Genomic DNA, 26,240 nt, shown 5'->3' on the forward strand with positions numbered 1-26,240 from the left:
TTTACCGACCCACCACTGAAGTGTTAACTTTACCTAAATTAGCATTAAACTTCCCAATGTTTTTAAACTTCCTGCTCCAACGATGTCTCGGCTAGTTCTCGCACGGGCGCTCGCAGGTGTGTAGCAGGTCGCTGGTTTCCACCTAGCTCCGGTCCTCTACCAACCTTGGCCGAATAGGCCCTAGCACATGCACGTTCATCAGGCAACACTCGTACACAGCAACACAGCAAACAAAAAAAGGCCTTCCCAAAAGGGTAGTTTTGGCACTCAGCGACACATCCATACACACGCGCACACACGCACGCATTAGTCTGACATCGGTAGCTGGGAGCAGTAGGTTTTTGTGGCTGGAGAGACAGCAGCGTCTCCACCAGACACGGGAACAGAGCGATACAGTGTAAACGCGAAACGACGGAATAAAGGACGTGCCAGCGCGCAGTGAGCGCATTCGGTTTTATTTTCCTCCTGGCGTGCGTGCGTGCGTGCGTGTGAACTGTGTGCAAGCGATGCATCTGTGAATTTCTGTGACCGTGAACGAACAGCAGATTTTGTGTGTGTGTGTTTTCATGTTTTTGCTTCGCGTTCGATGTACGCGTGTGTCTAAGGGTGTCCCCCCCACCCGCAACTGATCTCGTGTTTCTGTGTGTGTGTGTGTGCGTGCATAAACTGAATAGTGAAGGAAGCCACGGGCAAAGTGTGGTGAACTTACAACAAAACGCCATTTAGCACGTCCCCCCCCCCTACCCTCCGTTCCTCTCATCACGGTTCCGTGATTGAACCGTGCGTGCGCTGCGCGCGTGTGTGTCATTGTAGCTGTGTAGCTGTACACACACACACACACGCACACCCCGTGTGGGATCGATGTGCGCTTTGGTGGAGGATGCATTTGATGGAACATTTGGTTGGTGCGAACTCCAATCGAACGGCGGCGGTCTCTCTGATGTGACAAAGAAGCAGCAGCAGCAGCAGCAGCAGCAGCGCTAGTGTGTGAGGCAGCATCGTGTCTTGCACGCGCGTGTGTTTGTGCTTGTGCCTGCGTGTTTGCGGGGCAAGGAGCACAGCGAGGAAAAGCGACGACGCAAGCGTTCTGCACCACCACCACCACCACCACCGCTACCAATCCACCTCATCCATCATTTCGAGCAAGGGAACCGATATTAGAGGGGGAGAGAAAGAGAGAGAGCTAAAGAGAGAGAAAAAGAGGGAAAGAAGTGTTTAGGAAAAGACGCAATTTTTGGATCGCTCGTGGCTTTGTTGTTTTTTTGTGTTTTGATACACACATACCCACAAACACACCATGTGGGGGAGCTGGAGCGGTCCCCGCCAGTGATTGCACAGTTTTCCACCACTCACCGCCCCTCCCCACCCAATTACAGCGTAAACAAAGCAAAAGCCTCCAAAAAAAATGGCGTCAACCGATCCAACGAAATCTTTGTTTACTACGCAAACGGAGAAGCCCAACCATTACACGTAAGTTGTGTGTGTGTGTGTGAGTGTGAAAAGCATCGTTTTTTGGCACACACAAATGCACACATAGTTGTACACACGCGCGCGCATACACATACAATAACAAAGAAAGAGTCAAACGGCGAACGTACAAAAGCGCCAAAAAAAGTGCGATGTGCATGCGTGTGTGTGTGTGTGTACGTAAAAAAAAAGAACAACACGGGGAGGAGGGAGGAGATATTGCATTCCATTCTCCTGTGTGCATGTGTGTGGATGTGCATAATCTTTAAAAAAAAACCCACGTTTGACCCATTCAAACAAAAATGCTAATTTTTGTATTTGTTGTTTTCCTCCCACCCCCCCTCCCCTCCCAACCCTTCCAGCTACCTGAAGGAGTTCCGCGTGGAGCAGTGCCCCTCCTTTCTGCAGCACAAGTGCAACCAGCACCGGCCGTTCGTCTGCTTCAACTGGCACTTTATGAACCAGCGGCGGCGGCGCCCGGTCCGGCGGCGCGACGGCTCGTTCAACTACAGCGCGGACAACTACTGCCCGAAGTACGACGAGACGACCGGCATCTGTCCGGACGGGGACGAGTAAGTAAACTGCTGCTCCTTCGCAACAGTCAACAGAACAGGAGCAAAAAAAAAACAGCACAAAAAATAGCTTCAGAAAAGTGCATCGGGAAGGCAAGAGGGCAACAGTCGGTCGGAAGCGTGGAACAATGTTTGGAAAAGAAGCAGGTTCTGCACACACAGACACACACACACTCAGTCAGAAAATTGCCTTTTCTTGTGTGCAAGAGGTAGCAAATGCTTGCTTCACACCAGAGCTCTCTCCCTTTTCACAAAAAAGGCGAAAACACAGGAGCCGTGAAAAATCGGCCGCTTACAGGGTTTTCCAGCGGCTCTCATATAGTTGTGGGACACTTTTTTGACTCTTTCCTATTGGAAGTGAACTTCATATGCTGGAAATTGGACTATAAGGCACCCTTTTCGGACAGGCTCCTTGGAAAATCCTGTTGGATTTGTACAACAAGGGTGCTGTAGAGTCCAATTCCCATTACACTAAGTTCATTTCACGTAAGAAAGAGTTAATAAAGTGTCCCACAGCTATGAGAACTGCTGGAAATCCCTGTATGTTTTATGGCCGTGTGTGTGTGTGTGTGCGTGTGTGCTTCCCACATAGAGTACCACACTCAGACACACACGTTGATGGAATGCAGTTAATTTTCGGGGACAAAAAAGAAAAGCAGCTTTGGGAAGCTCCTCGCCCACATTTAGGGTTCGTTTCGTTATTTTTGGTGTGCCACACCACCACCACCATCACCATCACGACGTCAGCAGCAACCAAAGGGGATGGGAGGAGGATGCGTTTTCACACACTTGTGGCATCCCCGCCGCCTTTTGTTTCTACATGTGTGACACAGATGTGTTTGTGCGGGGAGGTCATCAATGATACACTTGCACTTTTGGCAGTGGAAAAACGTGAAACCGCTCCATTCCATATTGTTGATGAAAAAAAAAATAATAATAATAACACACACGCACAGCAGGAGCACCGAGCAAATGGAGGAGTGCGAATGAGCGTGATTTGGAATTGTTTACTTTGCGTGCAATTGCAGCAACGGGCGGCCGCATTAAGACCCCCCCCCCCCCCCTCCCTACCCAACCATATGTTTGTTGCACCACGAGGCGAAATTGTGTGTGTGTGTGTATGTGTGTGTGTGTGTGTGTGTGTGTATGCGAATACAGTTAAAAAATTCACGACAAAAGCGGCTGGGTTGCGAAAATGTCCTACCACCCCCTCCTCCCCCCCTCCGATTAATTTTTTAATTTGTTGCGTTTTGTTTTTTGTTGTTGTTTTGTCTCCACTCGCAATCATCATACGAACGAAGCAGAGCATAATTGGAAGCACTGACAGAAGGAAGGAGGAAGGAGCGGGGTAGTAAAATTTAACGTACTTTTTGTTTTTGCCGTTGCTGCTGCTGTGCCTTCGTTTTTGCGTCTGTTTCGATTATTGCGACGTTAGCAACATGGGACACCACCCCGTCCCCTTCTAAATCCTCCCCACCCCTTTTAAACCCTCCTTCCAGCAGTAACATTACACACACACACACACACACACACACACACAGTGTGTCAAAGGCTGTGCAGGAGTGTGTGTGTGTGTGTGTGCGTGCGCGCGCGCGTGCTCGCTCCTTTGTGTGTGCGTGCGCCATCTTTGTTATTTGTAATTTTGTAATCTTTGTTTTGGAGACGCACTTGCTCTCTTCCCTCCCCCTCTCTCTTCCTTTCCTTTCCTTACCCTTCCCTACGGCTCAAGCAAAAACGAACACACACACACAACCATAAGATAAAAGTAACCTGGTGACTTTCTGTGCGTCTCTCTGTGTGTATGTGTGTGTGCGCGTTTGGAAGAGTGTTAGAAAATAATGCAAGTTGTGTGCGTGTGTGTTTGTGTCCGTAAATGGCGTATTACTGAATGTGCATCTTTGGTTTGTGCTTGTGTGCGAGAGAATCCAATCCATGCCAAAACTCAATACGTAAAATGTGCTAATGTTTGTTGGCATTTGTTGGGAGCGATAGAAGCAACAAAAAAAAAAAACAACCACAATTCACAGACACACACACATATGTTGGCAAGGTTAAAATTTATTGGCAAAAAATGTGTGCATTTGTCATTTTGTTTTTTTGTTTTTGTTTTTTTTTGTTTAATATGCGAACCATCACTATAAGCAAGCGTGTGTCATAAAAGCGAGGGAGCGGGGGCCAATATTGTAGGCTGGAAAGTGGGTGCGGAAAAGTAAAATAAATACAAGTTAGTTCCATATTCTTTTTTCTTTTTTTTTGTTCAAATTATTCGATCTCGAGGAACAGACAGTTAAAACGCAAAAGGGAAACACACAAACTATTATTTGTCCAGAAGCTGTTCAGTAACATTTTTCAACAATCGCAGACTTGCCTTGGGCAGGAATCCTCAGGAAAACGCAGGGGCAGGTGTGGCGTTGGCTGGGCCACTTGTTGCCCGGCAGGGAACTTGCGAGCGGGGAAATGTACCTCAGTGTTGCGTGTTGCGTTACATTCTCCTCCAATGCCGTACAGTGAAGTGCAGCTGTCTTCCCGGTGCTCTAACGGCGTGCCAATATCACTGATCAGTCACCAATCAACCCACGGGCAATGGCGGCAATTCCATCCACAATCAACAGCACCAACAGCAACATCGCGATCCGCAGTTTTCGCGTCCAACAAAAAAAAAAAAGGGACGAGCGCATTTTCCGCGTTGCCCGGCAATCATCGTACCAGCGCGGCAGAAAGTGTCTATGTGTGTGTAGTGATGTAAAATTGCAAAAGCAATAAAACAATATGTATATATTTATGCATGGAAACGGCAATGATGGTGTGACCCCCGTTAAAACGGAATGTGCAAATCAGTAGCAGATAACAATCGTGTCTGATTGCTTATACCATCACCACCACCACCACCACCATCACTGGCATCAATCAATTAACTCCGGCGTCTGCGCGCGCGCGGGCACCGATCGTCGTCGTCGATTTGTTTTATTATGCTTCCAGCACCTTTGGGCTGTTGGTAAATTATACCTGGCTTGGCAGGTTCCAACAACCACCACCGCGCGCGGAGTGGTCAGTGACAGGGTTAATATGATGAGGCAATCGCACAAGAAACAGTCACAGGCAATATAAATAGAAATAAAACACTCCGCAAGGCGCTTCGGTCAGGGTTTTGCGTTGGTGGCGGACAATATGGTAAAGCACAAAGGGGCAAGCAACGAAACTGGCCAAATGCTGCACCCTAAGGTTAGCAATAGTTATCAGTTAAGGTTAGGACTAGTTACACAATTGCAATGGCGATGGTTCGTGTTATGAAGCGACTTCAGTTCATTGAAAACTAACTTCCAGTGCTGCAAAATGTCATGAGCATCACGTGATCATCACCACCGAAAACAAGGAACATATCCGTGTTAGCACAGATGTTCATTGCTGATACTGTCAATGTCATAAAAAAAATCTGACTAAAACAAAATCCATGTCAGCATCACGTACTCAATTGTGATAATCAGAGGTGATGCTCGAAGAGTAGGTGTGATCAATACATGCTTGGTGACATTTTAGCAACCAACGCTTGATTAGATACAACGCAACATTCTGACAAACAAGCTGAGCTTAATGCATAATCATGTTTTTGTCTGACTGTAGTAACCAACAGTCATGACTGAAACGAAGCTCAAATCAGCTCACGTACACAACTGTGATGATCAGGGGTGAGACTCAAACAGTTGGTGGAACAATCACATGCTTGGTAACATGTTTTTTAGCACCCAACACTTGGTCACTCACTTATTCGTGACATTTTCTGTTGATGATAATCACGACATTCTTGGAGTATACTTAACGTGCGGTCCTAAGCAACAAAATGGGCATGTTTTCTCGCTCTGTCTGGTTTGATGCATGCCCCTTTTTTGCTCGGAACGTCTAGCACGCACCGCATATCTCCCACGACTATCGTGATGATCACCGGCAGTAAATATCGCCATCAAGTGACTGACCAAGAGCTTGTTGCACAACATGTCACCAGGTATGTGATGGTCACAACAATTGTTAGAGTCTCACCTCTGATCATCACAGTAGAGCTCGTGACGCTGACATGAATTTGTTTCAGACGGAATTTGTTATGACTATGTCAGTGACATTTTGCAGAACTGAAAAAAAGTCAAGCATGTGATGGTCGCAACAGCGGTTTGAGTCTCATCTCTGATCATCACAATTGAGTGACGCTGACATGGATTTTATGTCATTCAGATTTTTTATGACATTGACAGTGACATTTTGCAGCACCGCTAACTTTAATCTACTTCACACTAGTAGTACAAAAAAAGAGAAAAATTCAACAAACAATCCGGTTTAGTAACCGATGCCTCAGCCGATGTCGGACAATCATAGCTTTTGTCTTGGCGTTGTGTAGGCGGATTCTCCATTCAGCAGCATGGCTCCCTGCAGGATGTCCAAGCAACGCTGAGATCCAATGGCGCTGCCTTCTGCTGGTGTTCTACCCTTCGGGGTCCTCATCGGGCTTCGGGATCACCTTAGCGCACTTCTAGACTTGCGGGAACATATTGAGTGAGAGACAGCTATTGCATTATTATTGGATTGGATTAGATTGGAATTACACTATTGGATCCATTCATATGAGTCTTCAGCAATGAGTGATTCGAATCTCAAATCAAATAACTAAAGATGCATGGATCTGTGAATTTCGCAGGATTAATGATCTTTGAGATTCATGAATCCTTCCAACCGGGCGTTCAGTTTCATTGAATCATTACAAAGATTCATTCAAAGTTCATGATTCCGAATCAGATTTACCCAACACTAATGTGAACAAGCAGAGTCATTGTTCGATTTTGAAGATGTCTAACGGAAGTATTGAAGTTACCATCAAAGGATGGGGCCTTCGCCTGTTTTGAAGTCGTATGATGGTACCTTCAACCTCTGCGACGGTGACACGCTCTTCGGGTGGTAGAGCTGGAGTTGTGTATTGTCAACCGTGATGTTAGTGATCGTCGAAACTTGTACGTCGTGAGGGGTAGTCATGATAAGACCCAGGTGATATGATGCATCTGCAAATTGATTAGCCCACAAGTGCGTTGGATGACCTAGCCCGTCGTGATGACTACTTGCTCTGGTGGGCTGCTGTTTAATGAAGGCATCTGTCGCGGTTTGTGTTTTAGAATGGATTGTGTCTTGGGTATGCTCGTCTAAGGGCATAATTTCCCGATTCATCTTGCAGTATGTCAATTGCTGACTCTATGGACTTTGGTGTTAAGAGGTACTTAAGTCGACTAGATACTTCGCTCAATCATGGTTCCGGTTCTGCTTGTGTCAATTTTTAACTCAGCCTACACTGAACTTCAATTCATTAGAGCTTGGAGTCCCTAAGAATGCCCGTAAGACCTTAATTTAGCAAAGCTCACAGATGATTGGTATAAGCAGTCGTCAAAAACGAAACAGTAAGAACAATGCAGCGTGTTCTCCGATTTCGATGCATGAACCCATGTTCTGCAGGCAGAAGTTAAGAAGAGAATGGGACAGGGGAAAAACAAATAAACAAAAATAAAACCATCCAACCCATCGGGTTCGTCGCCTGCGCTGCTGCTCCAACTGTGGTTGTGTGCGCTGTTCGAGTTCGCACGTTTAATTTGTGTCTGTGTGTGTGTGTGCTGTCCCTTTTCTAGCTGTCCGTTTCTGCACCGGACGGCGGGCGATACCGAGCGGCGCTACCATCTGCGCTACTACAAAACGTGCATGTGCGTGCACGATACGGACGCGCGCGGCTACTGCGTGAAGAACGGGCATCACTGTGCGTTCGCGCACGGCATCCACGACCAGCGGCCGCCGGTGTACGACATCAAGGAGCTGGAGGCGCTGCAGAACGTGGAGGACGCGGGCGACGGCGGCCTGAACGGGCCGAACGTGCTGGACAAGGAGCGCAACCTGATGAACGAGGACCCGAAGTGGCAGGACACGAACTACGTGCTCGCCCACTACAAGACGGAGCAGTGCAAGCGTCCTCCCCGGCTCTGCCGGCAGGGGTACGCCTGCCCGCAGTACCACAACAGCAAGGACAAGCGGCGCAGCCCGAGAAAGTTTAAGTATCGGTAGGTGTCACTTGCCGCAGGTGTGCGCATCATGAGTGGGGGCGTTTATTTAATTTTTATTTATTTGTTGGTTTCTTCTACCCCACGCACACAGTTCCACGCCGTGCCCGAACGTGAAGCACGGCGAGGAGTGGGGCGAACCGGCCAACTGTGAGGCCGGCGACAACTGTCAGTACTGTCACACGCGCACGGAGCAGCAGTTCCATCCGGAGATCTACAAATCGACCAAGTGTAACGATGTGCAGCAGGCGGGCTACTGTCCCCGCTCGGTGTTTTGTGCGTTCGCGCACGTGGAACGTAAGTGGAAGGCGCTGCTGTTGCCCCACCACCAGCCAAATGCGTGCAGTGCACTAACCCATCTGTGTTCTTTTTCGCCTCTCCAGCGTACATGGTGATGGAGGAGGATCCGCAGGCGCTCGCCCTGTCCGACATGCGCTCGTCCGTGCTGTCGTCCGGCGACGGCGGGGGCAACGGCAGCGGCAATGGCGGCGTCTCGGTCGGCGGCGTGCTTGCGCCCGGCGTGATCGGGGGCGCTGGGGGCGGCAACGTGCCCGGCGGGCCGCTCGTGTCGGCCGTCGTTGGCTCGCACAGCAAAAAGGATGCGCAGGATCTGGCGGTAAGTGGTTTGGTGCGTGGCGAGCGCACAGCACTTGGCCGTGTAGCGCTGTGTACTGATGCGGGTGGGGGCGGGCAGAATTTCTCCTACTTCCAGCTGCAGCTGCAGAACGGCAGTGCCGAGAGCAGCGAATCGGCCAGCACCAGCAGCCTCGGCTCGAACAACAGCTCGCACAACAAGGCGCCCGGGTCGCACCTGCAGCAGCAGAAGCACGGCTCGTCGGCCCTGCTCGGCAACGGGCACGGCGGTGCCGGCAATCCGCTCGGCGGGCTCGGGCTGCTCAGCAACGGCGGCCCGACCGGTGCCAACAGTGGCAGCGCGAACGCCAGCTCGCTGCTCTCTAACCTTGACTTCAATCCGGACCTATCCAAGCAGGTGCGGCGTGGTTTTGCGTGTGGGATGGATTGGTTTTTTAATTACTTTTTTTAATAAAAATTATTTAATTTTCTTCCTATTTCCAGATGGTTGCAATCGACAATGATCTCTCGCTAAATCCTATCGAACGCGAACAGCGCAAGCGCATGACGTGTTTGACCTTTAATATGTTTAATGTAGGCTCGCCGCTCGAAATGTGTAAGTTTTAGCATATGTATGATTGCTTTTCCTACAGTTTACCGTTTCGGTTATTTATTTTACTGGAGGTACTCACTTGCAGCAGTTCAGACTGTTGCAGTTTGCTATGCTATCTTTTCAACCTCTCTATCTAGGGGTGAAAGATGGCACGATCTTCATGGTCATGGCTTTGGTTCATAGGGCCAAGTTTACGCTTAAATTTGTTTGTCTTGCATTTAAAGTTTATCTCCTCATTATACGCTGCGCGAGATAATAACACGACACTGCTTTTTGCAATAATTTTGAAATTAATTTGCTGATTGAGATTTGTTTTAGCTCAGAACGTTAAACCTGTTTTACACCTTTCAAGCACATTACTTCTTATTTCTGAATTATGATAGAATATTCTTCAAAAAAGGGTGCGCAAAAAATAGACAAGTTTCTGTTGCTTTTTGCGGGATTTCGTTTAGTTTATGGTTCAGTTTCGATTAGTATTCATCAGAAAAGAAGTATTCTTCAAAAAGATGCAAAACCAATATTATTTTTCTCATTAGACTGCTTGCATAGGGCTGACCGTAGCAGATGGCGCTCGAAAATAAGAGTAAATAAACAAAAAAAAAAACCAACATGGTAATGGTATTTCTCCTTGGACAATCTTTTAAAAATATACTTTGGTCCAAAGGATAATGATAAATATCAAAACGCTTGCCTCGCAGACAAAACTCACAGCAAAACCAAGGTTTCAATGACAATTCAGTAAATAATGAATACAAAAAATGTTAACCAATACCGTTCAATTTGCGCACGATTACCATTTTCGGTGCTAAACATAATGGTGTATCAAATTCTATACCCAATTATTGCAACAGCCAAAAAAATATAATAAAACCACCATCAACGCTTCTTGATGGTGTGGCAAAAGCTGAATTTTATTAACTTTGTCGGAATGTATTTTTCTAACAAGAATGAAAGTGAAAACGTTCTCTTTCTGGGTGAAATGAAGCTTGCGCTTGATGTGTGGCATTAAGTTGTTAAGTTGAACCAGAGTACTGATTAAGTTGTTAATTAAGTTGTTAAGTTGAACCAGAGCTGCTCTTCCACTACTTTCATGACAATGCACATACAATTTGGAAAGCTTTGCCATCTAAAAAATGCCATTGGATATTGGATCTTAACGCATTGAACGTTATCGGAGAATTGGGATCTGACACCCGGTGCACAATCATGTGGTTAGTTTAAATCAGCCGTACCGGCGAACTCGTTCGACGAGAAAAATTCGTCGCTCATGAGTGGACAGGGTTGTACCGCTAGGTTGGCCAGTACAAAATCTATACAGTTTTCAAATTTTTTATCTAGAGGGCTATGAAATGAGTGAAAATGAGCGTCGCGGCGAACGTTCCCAGGACCGAACGAGTTCGCCGGTACGGCTGAATCTTGTTAGTTTAAAAAAAGAAAAGCAAATAGATAAAACAGACAGTTTTTGGCATACTAAAATGACTTATTTGTGAACATTTTGAGTAGATCGTGTAACACCCGCTGTAATTTTCCGTATTTTCATTACTAATTTGTATCAATGAAATGTATTTTCTTTCCTGCAATGTTTGCTATGTGTTAAAAGTATGTTTTCGATATATTACAACAAAAAAATTTTCCAACTCGATTACAGTAGGTGACCGCTAATTGGATGTGTGGATGTGGAGTGCTTTTTAACTGGAGGATCGCTAACTGGAATGATTCTCAGTTGAAGCACACTTAAACGTCAAAACATGAAACATCTAGAATCTCATGAAGAGAAACGTGTCGCAAATGTGCAATTTTCACACAAATTTTGGGTCTTTTGCCTACGTTTGCTATGAATTTATGCCATCACACGAATTACTATACTTTATATCAATATAAATGAAAAAACAAACGTTTGGTATTTTTATTCCAGTCAACGCCAATCAAAACAATCAATCCGTAGAAACGTCACTCCAGTCAGCGAACGTTGTTCGTTAACTGGGGCTGGTTTACCTCTCAGTTAGCGCTCATCTACTGTATCTTATTTCGCATTTCTTTTGGTGAATAGTCTAGCATAAATAAAAAAAAATCCAACACAGTGAACCCCCTCATAACCAGAGTTTAATCCGTTCCAGGGACTCACTCGTTGTACGAAAAACACTTGTTTTGGTAAACACATTATTCAGCACAAGTAAAGGCCGCTTTACAGTCGAAATGAACGTGAAATCGCCCGGTGAAACGTTGACAATTTATTTTTTACATTAAAATCTGGCGAATCCAGCCGCTCTGTCGGCGAGAAATTATTAAAGCTTAAATCAAAACAAACAATAGAGGAATTCAAACAAGACCCGTTCTGACCATATCGCCCATGCGTAGGACTTTGTAAGATCATTTCCATATAATTAATGTTTTAATTATTCATTTTTTAATGATATAAATGAGATAAATAATATTAAATTACTATTTTAGCACAGGTTTAAATGAATAATATGTTAAATATTAATATAAAATTTTATTTTAACATATATTTAAATCTTATTACTCAGTTTATAATGAATTGCTTAGAAATAATTTTAAAAAGCTTTCGTTGAACCATATGGCTTTTAGCCGTTGCTCAATGTTTACCGATCTTGATATTGATTTCACATCAGCATCGAAAAACGTACCCAGGAACACAAATGATATTGCTCGTTATTGGAGTTTTTACTCAAGAGGTATACAGTAGGTGACCGCTAACTGAGAGGTAAACAAGCTCCAGTTAACGAACAATGTTCGCTAACTGGAGTGACGTTTCTATGGATTGATTGTTTTGATTGGCGTTGACTGGAATAAACATACCAAACTTTTTTTTCATTTATGTTGATATAAAGTATAGTAATTCGTGTAATAACATAAATTAATAGCAAACGTAGGCAAGAGACCCTAAATTTGTTTGAAAAATGCACATTTGCGACAAATTTCTCTTCATGAGATTCCGGATGTTTCACGTTTTGACGTTTAAGTGTTCGTTAACTGAGAATCACTCCAGTTAGCGAACCTCCAGTTAAAAAGCACTCCAGTTAAAACACATCCAGTTAGCGGTCACCTACTGTATTTTGATTTGCTCGTTGTGTGAAAAATTCGTTACACGGGGGGTACTCGTAATGAGCGGTTCCACTGTATATTGAAGTAATGTGCTTGATAGGTGTAACACAGGTTATGTTCACACTTAGAACTAGAAAAAAATCATAATCGGTAAGGTAAATCCACAATTAACGCAAAAAAAGGAAGTACTATTTTTATTTCATGCAGTGTATTTCCGAATGCACGGCACGAACTGCTTCCATGATTAAATCTTTAATTTGTGTCATTGTGTAATTTCGGAGATCGGAAAATTAAGTACTTGCAACATACCCAATGACAGATTAAAATGTAAACAACAACGCGCACGAATCATCAAAATCGTGCTTATACTTTCTTTGTGCACCCGTTAAGATCAACTAGCTTATTGATTTATTCTTTTCCCCCCCTCTCCACCAGACGAACAAGCTAGGCGCGACAATATGCATGGGTTTGAAAATTCGATGTCCGGACTGATGTCCTCGGGACTTCTGCCTAGCAGCTCGGCCCCGGTAAACATTCCAGGCTCATCCATGGGCAATTCAATTTCCGGTAAGGCATCTATTGCAGCCGCTTTTTTTGTTTGTTTTTGAAGCATGAGCATACCTTTGCATTCTGTCGCTCCCTGTCTAGGCATTCTGCAAGGTACATCCGCACCGGTGAACATTCCTGGCAGCTCTCTTGGCCACAACTTTAGCCCCTCGTCCCACTCGAACCTGTTCGGCCTGCACGACCCGTTCGGCACGCATCACATAGGGAGCGGTTCGGCACCGAAGCTTAGCAACAACTCGTACGGCCACAACCATACCGACAACTTTTTCTTCCATTCGAACAACATCATCTCGCCCGTGCTGGGCGACGGTCTGTCCGCTAGCCCCGAAATTAGGTAAAAGTTGCATGGGGAGACCAGACAACCGGCTGGCATTCACCTTTTTTCTAATCCACCGCGTTCGGCTCTTATCGTTTCCGCAGAAGAATGTCGGACCTGAATCCGCTCAGTAGTGAGATAAGTAGTAACACAACGAATTTGCTGTTCGGCGACGGTCAGCACCATCAGGGTGGTCCGCAAGCACAAACTCCTTCGCAGCAGCAGCAGCAGCAGCAGCACCATTTACATCATCAGTCACAGCAGTCACAGCAAACTCCTTCGCAGCAACAACAGCAACAGGCTCAGCAAGTCCCCCAGCAGCAGCAGCAGCAGCAGCAAGCGATCAACTGGGAAGAGCGCGTCCTACAGGCGACAACTGCCTGCGAAGCATGGAAAGCACAAATGGAGGAAAGCAACCGAAAGGTATGTTCTGCCGCTGCTGTAATTGGCCTCCCAAAACTGCCAAGATATGTGCAACCAGTGCTGCAAAATGTCACTGTCAATGTCATAAAAAAAATCTGATTGAAATTAAATCCATGTCAGCGTCACGTACTCAATTGTGATAATCAATGGTGATACTCAAACCCATTGGTGTGACCAATGCATGATCCGTGACATTTTTGCGACCAACGCTTGGTCAGTCACTATGTCATGATTTTTTTTACTGTGATCAATTCTGCAAAATGTCACATAGTCATGACAAATTCCAGCTGAAACAAAATCATGTCAGCGTCACGAGCTTTACTGCGATGATCAGAGGTCAGGCTCAAACAGTTGTTGCGACCATCACATGCTTGGTGGCATTTTGTGCATCAAACTCAAAGCAGACAGAGCGAGAAAGAATGGCCTTTTAGTTGGCGTGTGCTTCCAAGTATATTCCAAGAATGTCGTGATTATCACCGACTGAAAATGTCGTGACCAAGTGAGTGACCAAAAGTTGGGTGCTAAACAAAATGTCACCATGCATGTGATTGGTCGCCCAACTGTTTGAATCTCACCCCTGATCATCTCAGTGGTGTACGTGATCTGATTTGAGCTTCGTTTCAATCATGAGTGTTGGTGACTGAAACAGTGGCATTTGGAAGCACTGTTCACAGCCTGAAAAAATCATGATAATGCTTGCGCCGGCATTAAGCTCCGCTTGTCAGCTAGAGTATCGCGTTGGATACAAGCATTCACATGTCGTGTTCGGCATGTCATGACGCACTTTTATTGAGTATCAGCAATGAGCAACAAGCTACCACGGATATGTTCCTTGTTTTCGTTGGTGAATATCTCGTGAGGCTCATGACATTTAGCAGCACTGTTTATGTAACCCTTTTTCATTCGCCCCCCCCCCCCCCCCTCTGCCCTCTTTTTTCAGACGGCCATTGCCGAACAGCAACGCGATGAAGCGCTGTCGCACGTGAAGGCGCTCACCGAAAAGCTGGAGCAGATGAAGATGTCCGGCAACAACGGTTGCCCGCCGAACTATCGTCCGTGCGATTTGCGCGGCATGCCGCTGGCCAAATTGAAAAGCATACAGGTAGCAATCGCAGTCAGTGGCAATGCTGCGGAGCAGGCCGTCCTGCTGTACCACTTTCTGCACTAACACACCGGTTCTTTTTGCTTCTTCTTTTTTCGCATCTTTGCAGGCGAAACTGCGCGAAGAGATCGAGGAGGTGGAAATAGTATTATACCAAGAGACGGCCAACAAATGCATGAAGTGCGAGGAGAAAAATCGCTCGGTTACGCTCGTGCCGTGCAATCACTACGTCGTCTGTGATACGTGCGCAACGACCCAGCGCGAGTGTCCTTACTGTCAGACGCCCGTCACACCGAAGGCGTAATCGGGGCAATGCGGGAACACCCGCCCGGGGTCCGGCAGGGCTTGCTTTTTGCTACCCGCGCATGTATTTTGCAATGCAGTGAGAATTGGGCGAGGGTGGAGAAAACAAAGCAGCAAAAAAAAAGAAACTAGTAGTAGTTGAGGCGAAGTGTGGGTACACTATCTATTATTAGGCGCGCATTTTGATTTTACCCTGTATTTGGGCATATGTTTTTAAATTAAGTTAACGACAGTCTTTCATTATTGTACAGTGCATGTAACATTATTTGTGTTATTTGTGTTTATTTATATAAGCCACTGGGCTCACATCGACAATTACAATCGTGCTAGCGATTTTTATTTTTACGCACCTTCTCTATCTCTTTGCGCTTGTAAGCAAACTAAAGTCAGCCAACAACATGCCCGTGTACCGGGGTAATAATGATTACGTTTAATAATACAGAAAATGCCCCAAATTGCGATGAACCCCTTACAGGGTTTTCCAGGGATCTCATAGTTGTGGGACACTTCCTTGATTCTTTCTTATGGGAAATGAAATTCATTTGTTGATAATTGGACTCTATGGCACAGGCTCCATGGAAATTCCCATTACATTAAGAGTCAAATTCCCATTGCATTAAGTTCATTTCACGTAAGAAAGAGTCAATAAAGTGTTCCACGGCTATTAGAACTCCTGGAACACCCTGTATCCTAGACGCCAATGCCACACAGTTCAGCATGGGTGTGAGATACTTACATTCTTATTTTGACACGTAAAACCAACCTGCTGGCCGAACTAAAAACAGAGTACACCGATGAGAATGATCATAGCATAATGTATGGCAAAATTCGATATTGATGATATATGACGTAGATGTTTTAAAAACAAAATATTCCAGTATAATACTTTAAGGGTTCAAACGTAGAATATATACATACACACAAACACACATATATATATATACATTATGTATTTAACTAAGCATTATGAAACGAAGCATGGCGAAGATAAGGAAAGAAAGCATTATTAGGAGCAGATGAGCAAATGGAAGAGGTTAAAGAAAAATAGGAAGGAGAGGAAGAAACGGATAAAGAAAAATCTCAAAAAATAATTTGGAAGATAGGCGAGGGAGAGAGCACCAAGAAAAAAAGGGTAAGAGGAATAGCGAGCGAAGGGAAAAACAGGAGAGCAAGAGAGAGAGAGAGAGATATACAGATAGAGTATAAAGTGAAGGCGGCAAGGAAAGGGAATACAAATAATTTTGTTTTCGTTTTCAGTAAGTGTTTTCTAAATGTTTTCGATTTAACATGACCATGTCGGTGTACAGTTAGCGGAAGCATATAAAATTCACTGCATAGAGCATAACAAACAAAAACAAAAACAAATCAGGAATTCATAAACGGCAGACGCGCGGTGGTAGTAGATAGCTAGCACAGCAGCGTATCGTTTGTGGGGTGGGAGGCACGTTGTTAAATCGATAATTGAATGCTTGTTTAGCTTATTAATCACGTTAGCGATAACTTGCTCGAATATTGAATCAAGCAGAATTGGAGCGACAAGGAGGACAAGAATAGTGGGGGTGGGCGGAGAGGGGATGGGCATTTATTAAATTAGTGTGACGGAATCATTCACGCAATGCAGGTAGAGCAAACTAGTTGCCGAGCAGGGACAAGAGTGCAAATAGATGAGCGATAATCTCTATGGGACAGCTGGGGGCCCATTTTTAGGCAATGGTTTTAGGTTTTAAAAATTTAGTTTGCAATTACCGTTTTTATTTTTTTAGTAATTTAATCTTCGACGAGCAACGCTTCGGCGGCCGACTTTCTTTTTTGTGTAGCATGATTCGCCAGGCAGCCATCCAAATATTACGTGATTCGTAATTCACAATTCCAAAGACAGCGTGTTTACCATTTGAACTAGGCATGTGTAAAATGAACGAGAATCGCACCGTTCGAACAGTTCGGTAAAGTGCACGAACGAACGAGGTTTCTTAACAAAAAGAACGACCAGGACTTTTGGAAGAAACTGACTACACCGAACGCGTTCGAACTAGTGTTCGATCTGTGTTCTGTTGGTGTATAAATCGTACCTACACAACTGAATTCATCGAACGCGTTCGAACTGGCTCATTTGTGTTTGATCTGTGTTCTGTTGGTATGGAAATTATACCTATACAATTCAATAGATCGAGCCCGTTCAAACGGATTAGTCATTGTTCGCGAATGAACTGAACTGAATTGATTGCGCTCATCATGTTGATCCATATTTAAATAATTTTGTTTTTTAGAATCCTTGAGTGTGTATAAGGCATGGGGTACAATATATGCAGGAGACATTTTTGCTCGTATTAGTTTTTTACATGCTAGTTTTTGGTCGGTTTTGCGATGGATTGTGTTGACCAGACAGCCGAGTGTTTAATGTTTTTAAATTATTGGTTTCAACCGCAGAATGAGTAGTTCTTTGGCTACAGTATGCGTCTATGGTGGGTAAATGAAAAAGATAACGAGCGTTCTTTGTGAATAAAAACCTCATGAAACAAAGAACGAAAGAATCGTCGTTCGCGTTCGGTTCTTTTTGGTGAGCGAACTAGTTCGTTCGAGTTCGGTGAAAAGAATCGTTTTGCCCATGCCTAATTTGAACCATCCAGATGCGGCCTGTGGAGTGGTTCGGTGGCTGGTCAAGTAACAGGGCAAGTAGTCAGAATCCTCATCTATTTGCACTCGTGTGTGCTCGAAGAAAAACGAAACAAAACAAAAAAAAAGCAACAACAAAGGTTTATCATTGGATATAATAGATATTATCTCTTAATAGGTGTATATTGTTTCCGAATTGGATGCACGTGAGCAGTTAGAAGAAACAAAAAAAAAACATTCATCCCCCCCCCGTCATTCCGTCACCCTACAGCAACATTGCGGATAAATAAGGAGTATAAAAAATTAAAATATGTAGCAATTTCGAGGCGGGCATGTGTTAGATATTTATATGATTACGCGACGATGTACAATCAAATGAATAATCCTTAATTTATGATAGCGCAGCACAGGTATATAAAAGGGTGTAGCAACTTTCCAATGATGTAGACCGATAACGAATGCGAGAAAGAGGGAATCTTTAGTTCATATGATATACCGGGAGGGAAGCCGTTCGCATTTAAGGAAGAATGGCAATCGCGTATTACAATTATAATTTTTACAATTATTTAAATTCTACGGCATATATCGATCGATATTAGCGCTTTTTCGACTCGTTTCTTTTTTCATCTCATCCAACGTCACGTACTTGTCAGGTAACAACAGTATATGTATTATTGAATAGGGCAAAATGTGTATGTGTGTGTGTGTTTTTTTTTAAATATTCACAGAAAGTGAACATAGCCTAGACATCGCTCCTGCAGTGCGTGTGGGTGTGTGAAATTGAACAATAGACACAAAACAAACAAAAAAAAACGGGAGAAAATGAGCAGGAAACATGATCTCTTTTTCTGGTAGTAGGAGCGCAGCATTTTTTTTTACAGCAACAAAACGTGTCAATTCGGATCTCAATCGGCTTGTTTTGCAAACATCACAATTTTGTTTTACCTGTGTAATGCTTTATGTAACTACGTGTAACGGGCAGGTCCGATGCGATGGTGTGCGTGTGTAAGCTAGACACTGGAAAGCAATATATTTACGTGCGTTGTGAAATTATATACCCGCAGCTTGCTTTACGATCTTTTCTGACTGGTGGATTCTGTTGTGCGCGCACCCACCCAGAGCAGAGAAGCAGCGTAGCGTTTCCTACTGTATCCTACTGGAATGTAGCGTTTCCTACTTGCTTTTTGTTTCGGGCGGTCGCATTGTTCCATTGTTGCGTTCCGGTGGCGCAGAGCAGTTCGTAATCAATTCACCTCACTTTCCACACTGTACAAAGCATTGTGCAAAACAAAAAAGGATTGGAGGATATACAAATATAGTTTTTTTTTGTTAGAAATATTCGCTCAGCACACGCGCGGGTACATCGTTCCTGCGTAACGTTTAATGGCAAGTGCTACAGTGTGGCGGTGCAACGCAATGGCCACGGAAAGGTCGCTATGGGCAAGCAAAATCACACAGCTCATATAACTTAATATTTACTATTATTACTAGTTTACCAATTACACTTTAATATTATTCATACTATATTTCTTAATTTTTGTATGCAAGCGGCAGTGTAGGGCAGACATGGTGTAAAAATGATGATGCTGGTGATAATGTTGATGACATAGCTCCATAACGTCCCAGAGATACATTTAAATTCAGATAAACATACACATAGAGCACCTCAGCGCAGCGCCTAACGACGCTTACCACCAAGACGTTACACCTTTTTCCTTCCCGAGCAGTAAGACATACGCGCCAAAAGTGGATAATATGTTGGGAAACAAACGATATAGTTATCAATAGCAGTAGTCCATACAACTTCATATCTGCTCTTCTTTTCCCGTAAATAGTTTCGTACAAAAATAATGCAGCAAAGGTTTTTTTTTATATATATTTTTTAAATTTTCTCGCCTCATCTTGAAATATGCAAATCAAACCTGCTTCATGTTTTGCGATTCAGCATTAGAATTAAAAAAAAAAAAAAACAAATCGTGTTATTCGTGTGTGCGATAAGAAACACGATGCAGAATCTGATACTGAAGGAAAAGCACACACCCAGACACGGAAGACCGCGAATGGATAACAAGAAACCAACAGGAACGAATGCAACTAAAATTAATAAAAAAAACTATATACCACCACTCAAACTAAACAGCAGAAATGCATTCTGATTTACTCATAGGAGCATACGGAATGTTACAAAAAAAGACGTATATTTTCGATACAGACTTTTTACCGAGCAAAACTTTACCTAACCTATCAATATATGAGAGCAGCAAGCAGGGAGGGAACGACGGAGAATCGAAGAAGAGGGCAGGGTAGGGCAGATAGAGCGCCAGTAGCAAACCGAGAGCGAATGATACTACACAACAACAAAAAAAAAAAAAAAAAACAAAAACAAAATAGTTTTTTACTATATGCAGAAACAAATGCTGAGCGCGCAAACCACAGGTACATTAACGGACAGCAAGCTGTTTTTCAGCCGATTCCAACACAGTTTCGGATGTTGAAAAAAAAAAGAAAACAGTATTTTTGGCACAAAACAAATACAGTATCCAAAATGACATTTTCTTTACGCATCACGTAGCTCACAATAGCATCCCACAACGAAACAAACAAAAAAACACAAAAGAAAGCATCAGGTATAAAGGGAAATTGTTCCGTGAATTAAATGAATAATTTATTTCAACATTCGTTTTGTTTGTTTTTATTTTTAGTTTTGTAAGTGGTTCATGTTTTCTATCTTTGGTTCGCTCGCTAGTTTCGTTTTCGTTCTTCCTATCACCAGACATATTTTAAATTTTAATTTTTCTCTTTATGTTTTATTTCAGTTTCTGTTGTTTGGTTTGGTTGCGCATGCGGTTCAGTTTCATTTTCATTGTGGATAATCGTATGCTCCGGATATGGTGGCACAGCTTCTAACCTAAACACACAGGCTTAACGCTAGCTAGGCCCAAAAAGGCATCTTGCCCTGCGTGACAAGAAAAGGAAACCCCACTACCCTACATACCAATCAAGCGCCCCTTTTATGCGGTCGGCATCAGAAACGGCTAAACACAGGCATCTTGCCCTGTGAGCGCAGAAAACGAATCAATTTAATGCCTCGGAAAAGGTGTAGCGAATTAGAAAAGATTAAAGTCTGGATGAGCGGTCAGGCGGCAAAACTAAGCAGATCCCGTGTAGATAAAAAAACACCAGTGTAGCGTGTAGCGTGGTGTATCCTTCGTCTTCTCCACATCCCAATCTCTTCCCGTTCATCCTACGCGTTCAGTGCTGACTGTGCGCGTTTCCTGAATCATACAAAGAACAAAAACAAAAAAACCCACCGTTTGTGACAGCTTACAACCGAGAGCAAAAGACAGCAGAAATTGAGCGTGTGTGTGTGTGTGTGCAGCAAGCAAAAACGTTTAGGATGAAGTACGAAACTTGAAGCATTAACAGGAACAAACAAATTAGGTATTTATCCAATGTCGAGCAATGTGTGCATCCCCTCCCTCTGGGGGAGACGAATAGTTTGGAACGGTTTTTTCCCCTAATCTGCCTAGACACCCGGTTTCGGCCACCGATGAAGCGGGGACTAACTTTTCACCTCTTGCCGGGTTAGGGAGTTTAGGAGTTTACTTTTCCCGTTGCCTGCTGTGTAGAGTTTAAACCAAAACGATGCGTCTAGTGAGCGTGGTGGTGTGCCTGTAGACATAAGCAATGCAACCAACGGCAGACAAAGACAAAGACGACGGATGCTTCTTTCACAATTTTTGTGGGTTTCGGTTTGGTTCGTCTCGGAATTGCTAATAGGAAGGTGGAGGAAAACATGCTTAATTAAAAAAAGGGGCAAAAATTAAACTAACTTAAATCTAACGTTACGTTTCTGAGCTGTAGTTGAGTTTGAACCGCACCAAAAAGGCCAAAAAGCAAGAAATCTTTGATAATGTACCCGCGAAGTCCCAAGTTTAAATTGTGTCGTTTTATGTCGAAACCTGCCGAGAGAGAGAGAGAGTGTGTGTGTGCGTGTGTAAACTTTGCCACACGTTGTGGTCAATTATTGCTGAAGACAAATGACAAAAAAAAAAAAAATAGAAACGCACATCTTTTACTCAGTTTATGACATTAAAACGTGAAAACTTTCACCAACCAATACCAAAATAATTGTTATCCCGATAAGAAGAAGAAGAAAAAAACGGCAACTACGGGAAAGTAATCAACAGAAAGCTACCGTTAATCAAAGGTTAGCAACGTGACTGACTCTCGTGTTTCCACCTTCACTCCCACACACACCTCCCGGACCTTACCTTTGTACTGTGACGTTAGCAGCAAGCAGATTGATCTCTACAGTTCATAACTGGGGCGTATAATTACATCTAGCTTTACTTATACTACTAACACTGATGATTTATGCAAACGTTCATATATTTGTATTAAAAGTAAAAGATAAAAAAAGAACTAAGATAAAAAGGTAAAAAGAAATATATGAAAAAAAGATACTACTCTAAAAACACTCACAACGCCATCTGGTGTGTTGGTGGTTGTCTGCAACCTTTTAGTGGTATTAATAAATTAAAATTAACATACCAAAATGGGGTAAAACGAAAAGCGAAATAAAAAAAAAACACAAACAAATATAACTATAAAATACTAGTTATGAGCAAACCAAAAACAAGAAATTCATGCAATACAAAATACAAAAAAAAAAAAAAGATAGGAGAACAAATTCTGAGTGATCAGCGTATTATTTATATCAGTATGGCGCTAATAGATCAGTTGCTATATACATATTATACAAATAAAAGCTAGTGCAAGCAAATTATAACAAATCAGCGGGTTACACTAGACGAAAACATTGATCTGTGTGCGTGTGCGTCTGTTCTTTTTATTGTTGCATTAGCCTTCGGATGATCGGTAGCAAAGGCGGTACACAGTGACTAAGACAGAAGCATAACAAATGCATAGCCAGAGCCAGGTTTAACATTCACTTACCACATTTAGTGCACATCCGGTACGTTACAGTAGTGGCGAACGACAGTAGTTCAGCATGTTATAGATGGTGTTAGTAAGCATTTACCACGAACGGATATCACCTGGCGTGTTTTGGTAGTAGCGAGAAGTGTAGACAGTTCCAGTACACAGTTTAATCTCGGTTTTGAAAAATTGGATACCTCCCATTTGCTACTGCTCATGCTCTTTCTTTCTGTGTTGCTTTACACAACAAACTTGTGACAACAAACAAACAAAACTAAACTAAAAGAAAAGCTATAGAGAAAAAAATGAAGAAGTAAAAAAAAATAATCACACAGAAAGAAGAGGAAAAATATATTCTTAGAGAGAGAGAGAGAGATAGAGAGAGAGAGAGAGAGAGAGAGTGAGAGACAGAGAGAGATAGAGAGATAGAGAGAGAGAGAGAGAGAGAGAGAGAGAGAGAGAGAGAGAGAAAATACAAACAAATTTATGTAAATCCAACTAACGACAGACTGTGGGAGTTATAAGCATACTGATACACACATGAGATACAAACCCAACTAGAATATGAAATTATATGATTGAGCATTGAATCTATTATATTATGCTAAAGTCGGCGGGAGAGGGAGGAGAGAAAATGGAAGGTGAAAGTTAATTTAAACGGAGGGACAGTTAAGAAAGAAAAAAAAAACAAAGAGAAACGGAGAAGACAAAACAAACAATCAACAAAAATGAATGCAAAACAAAGAAAACTATTACTATTCTTATATATTAGCAGCAGCCATTCTATTTATTAACTGTGCAACACGACAAAAAAGAAAAGAAAATGATATTGAAAGTGCAACGAGTATGAATCTAATGTGCGGGTGTGTGTGTGTATATGCCACAGTGGAATGTGTAGATTTGCCTAAAACATAAGTAGGAAAACAAAAAAGCAGCAACAACAAAATAACTAAAGACGATGAAGAAGAAGAATAAAAAGAAAAAGAAGAATAATAAGAATAAGGAGAAGAATAAAAAGAAAAAGAATAAGGAGAAGAAGAAGAAGAAGACAATGAAGCAGAAGAAGGAGAAGAAGAAGAAGAAGAAGAAGAAGAAGAAGAAGAAGAAGAAGAAGAAGAAGAAGAAGAAGAAGCAGAAGAAGAAGAAGAAGAAGGAGAAGAAGGAGAAGAAGAAGAAGAAGAAGAAGAAGAAGAAGAAGAAGAAGAATAAGAAGAAGAAGAAGAAGAAGAAGAAGAAGAAGAAGAAGAAGAAGAAGAAGAAGAAGAAGAAGAGGGAAATAAAAGAGTCAAGTGGTAGGAAAAAGAAACAATCCAGAATGACAACACATTTAGCGCTAGCAGTGATTTATGAACGTTTAAATGAATCCAATGAACACAGAAGCGATGAAAGGTGCATAAAGAAAGAGAGAGAGAGAGAAAGAGAAAAAGAAAGAAATAAAGAGATATATTATATATATATATAAAGAGATATATGAATTACAGAACACAAACAAACAAAGATATTTAAGACAAATAAAAGATATATTATATAGCTTTCAAATTTGGATGTATACGAAATACATCTGCAATAATAAAATTGAACAAAAAAAACAAGCGCTATTCTATATTGTTCGGGTGAACAGCCAGCATCATTCTGTCTCTGTCAATTAAATGCTTCCGTTTGCGTTCTACCTTTGCGGGAGCAGTGATTCGCACTGCTAGTAATTTTTATTTTGCCTTTTCAAAACACGTTCCTTGCTTTAGTTTAAGGTATTTTTAATTATAGTGATTAGAATGCGCTAGGATGCAAACTGTTTCAAAGGTTGATTTTTTTTTGGTAATTATTCTATATTTTTATCTAAACCGTACCGACGGCTGTAGTCGCTGGGAAGGCTCAAAGCGTAAAGATGCAATTTGGTTTCTTCATTACTATCAACCCTCACCGAAATCGAGACGGAATTAACTCGCAGTATAATAGTACAGACAAACGGTTTACAGAGCTCCTATATGATTACGTTGAGCTTGGCGTATTTTAACGTAACAAACACCCCGACGTAATTAGCATAATGGCCCCATCTCCAGGTATCAAGCAGGTATCCCTCACAACTATGCAATAGATATGAAACCAATCTAATAATGATAATATATGCCGGCAGGGGTAAACGGGGGTTGAGGGTTGAGGGTGGGCGGGAGTTAATGAAAATGTAAGAAAAAGATGAGTACAGTGCTTGCACTGTTTCGGAACCCATCACATCACAACACAAATGGGAAATGTTAACAGCGAACGGCTAAGCAGCGCGGTACAGCGGGCAAACAGAACAAACACAAATAATTAAATAATATTTTATGTAGATATTGTAACAAATTCAAAACCAGTAGCAGGAGAACAATTTAATGCAAAACTATTTAAAAAAAAGGAAAACAAAACAAAGAAAAAACGAAAGCGATCGAGACGGTTGCACGGTGGTGTGGAAAACGATGACACAAGAGTGAGAAGCGCAAGAATGGTACAACAGTTGTGTGAATTTATTTCGCCTTCTATTATGGAACTAATTTTGTCTTCTAGAATGTTTCCATTTTTCTTCTGGATTAACAAAAAAGGAGAAAAAAATATCCTACCACTGCAGATATCAGAATGAAATTTTCCGATTCACACAGATGCGCTCTGTTACCCGCGCACACAATTGTTTTTGCAGCGTTTTCAACAATAGGGGTGCCCTAGAGCAGCGGACAGCGAGCAAACGCTAAGTGAACGGTTGCAGGCATAGATAGGAAGAAATTTGGTTGAACAGAATTACCATCTGCGAATGAATTCATTTATAAAGATGCAAACGGTCACACAAAACGAGCCAGACAAATATTTGTTTATTGAAGTGTAATATTACATTACAAAGAAACACACACACACACACACACACACACACACACACACACACACACACATATAAAAGAAGAAAAAAACATAACAAATAAAACACATTTTTACCCATTTCTGTACATAACCATTTCAAACTACAGAGATAATAATGGAATAAAAGAAAGAAACAAAGAAAGATGAAAACTCTAACTAATGCAGGCCAATACTTCCTAGGAGTGAATGAAAGATGGACTTATATTTAAAGCAGCTAACAACAATTTTGCAAACGATAGGGGAGGATTTTCCTGCTCTTTGAAAAATCAAACAGTCAAATAGTTTAAAAAAAGCGCACAGAAAACTGAAACATACAAATTCTACTTATTTACTACACACAATCACACAACAACATAAAACATACGGAAATGTCGGATACTGATAGTAGGGTTACACCACTGAGCCAAGTGAGTTAATTGAGGCGAAGTTAAGAAATGCGAGGATTGATAAGATACAACTACAACAAGAACAAAAGAAGAAGAAGAAAAAAAACAAAACTTATCCATCAGCAACAATTCTGCAAACCCAAACATATTACAAACCTGCGCACCTTGAAAGCAGATGGTGTGTGTGCGTGCGTGCGTGCTTGCAAAAAAACCGTGACGGATTAAGCTAGCGAGGGTGATAATACTATAATACTGTAGAATAAAACAAAACCGGAATTAAACAAACAGGTTATTCACTTGAGTAATGTGGTCGTGTCGTGTTTGTCTAT

General features: G+C 42.5%; 1 protein-coding gene across 1 annotated transcript; it reads left to right on the forward strand.

Annotated features, from left to right (window-relative positions):
• Positions 1-25,950, forward strand: LOC120955368 (RING finger protein unkempt homolog). Its single transcript, XM_040376200.2, has 12 exons — positions 1-1,470; positions 1,830-2,039; positions 7,697-8,119; positions 8,214-8,416; positions 8,503-8,735; positions 8,814-9,110; positions 9,197-9,308; positions 12,807-12,938; positions 13,020-13,272; positions 13,359-13,677; positions 14,618-14,779; positions 14,889-25,950. Exons 1-12 carry the CDS (start codon positions 1,406-1,408, stop codon positions 15,081-15,083), a joined length of 2,604 nt encoding a protein of 867 aa, XP_040232134.1. The 5' UTR covers positions 1-1,405; the 3' UTR covers positions 15,084-25,950.
• The last annotated feature ends 290 nt before the right edge of the window (positions 25,951-26,240 follow it).

Source organism: Anopheles coluzzii, chromosome X (genome assembly GCF_943734685.1).
Source record: "Anopheles coluzzii chromosome X, AcolN3, whole genome shotgun sequence".
NCBI lineage: Eukaryota > Metazoa > Arthropoda > Insecta > Diptera > Culicidae > Anopheles > Anopheles coluzzii.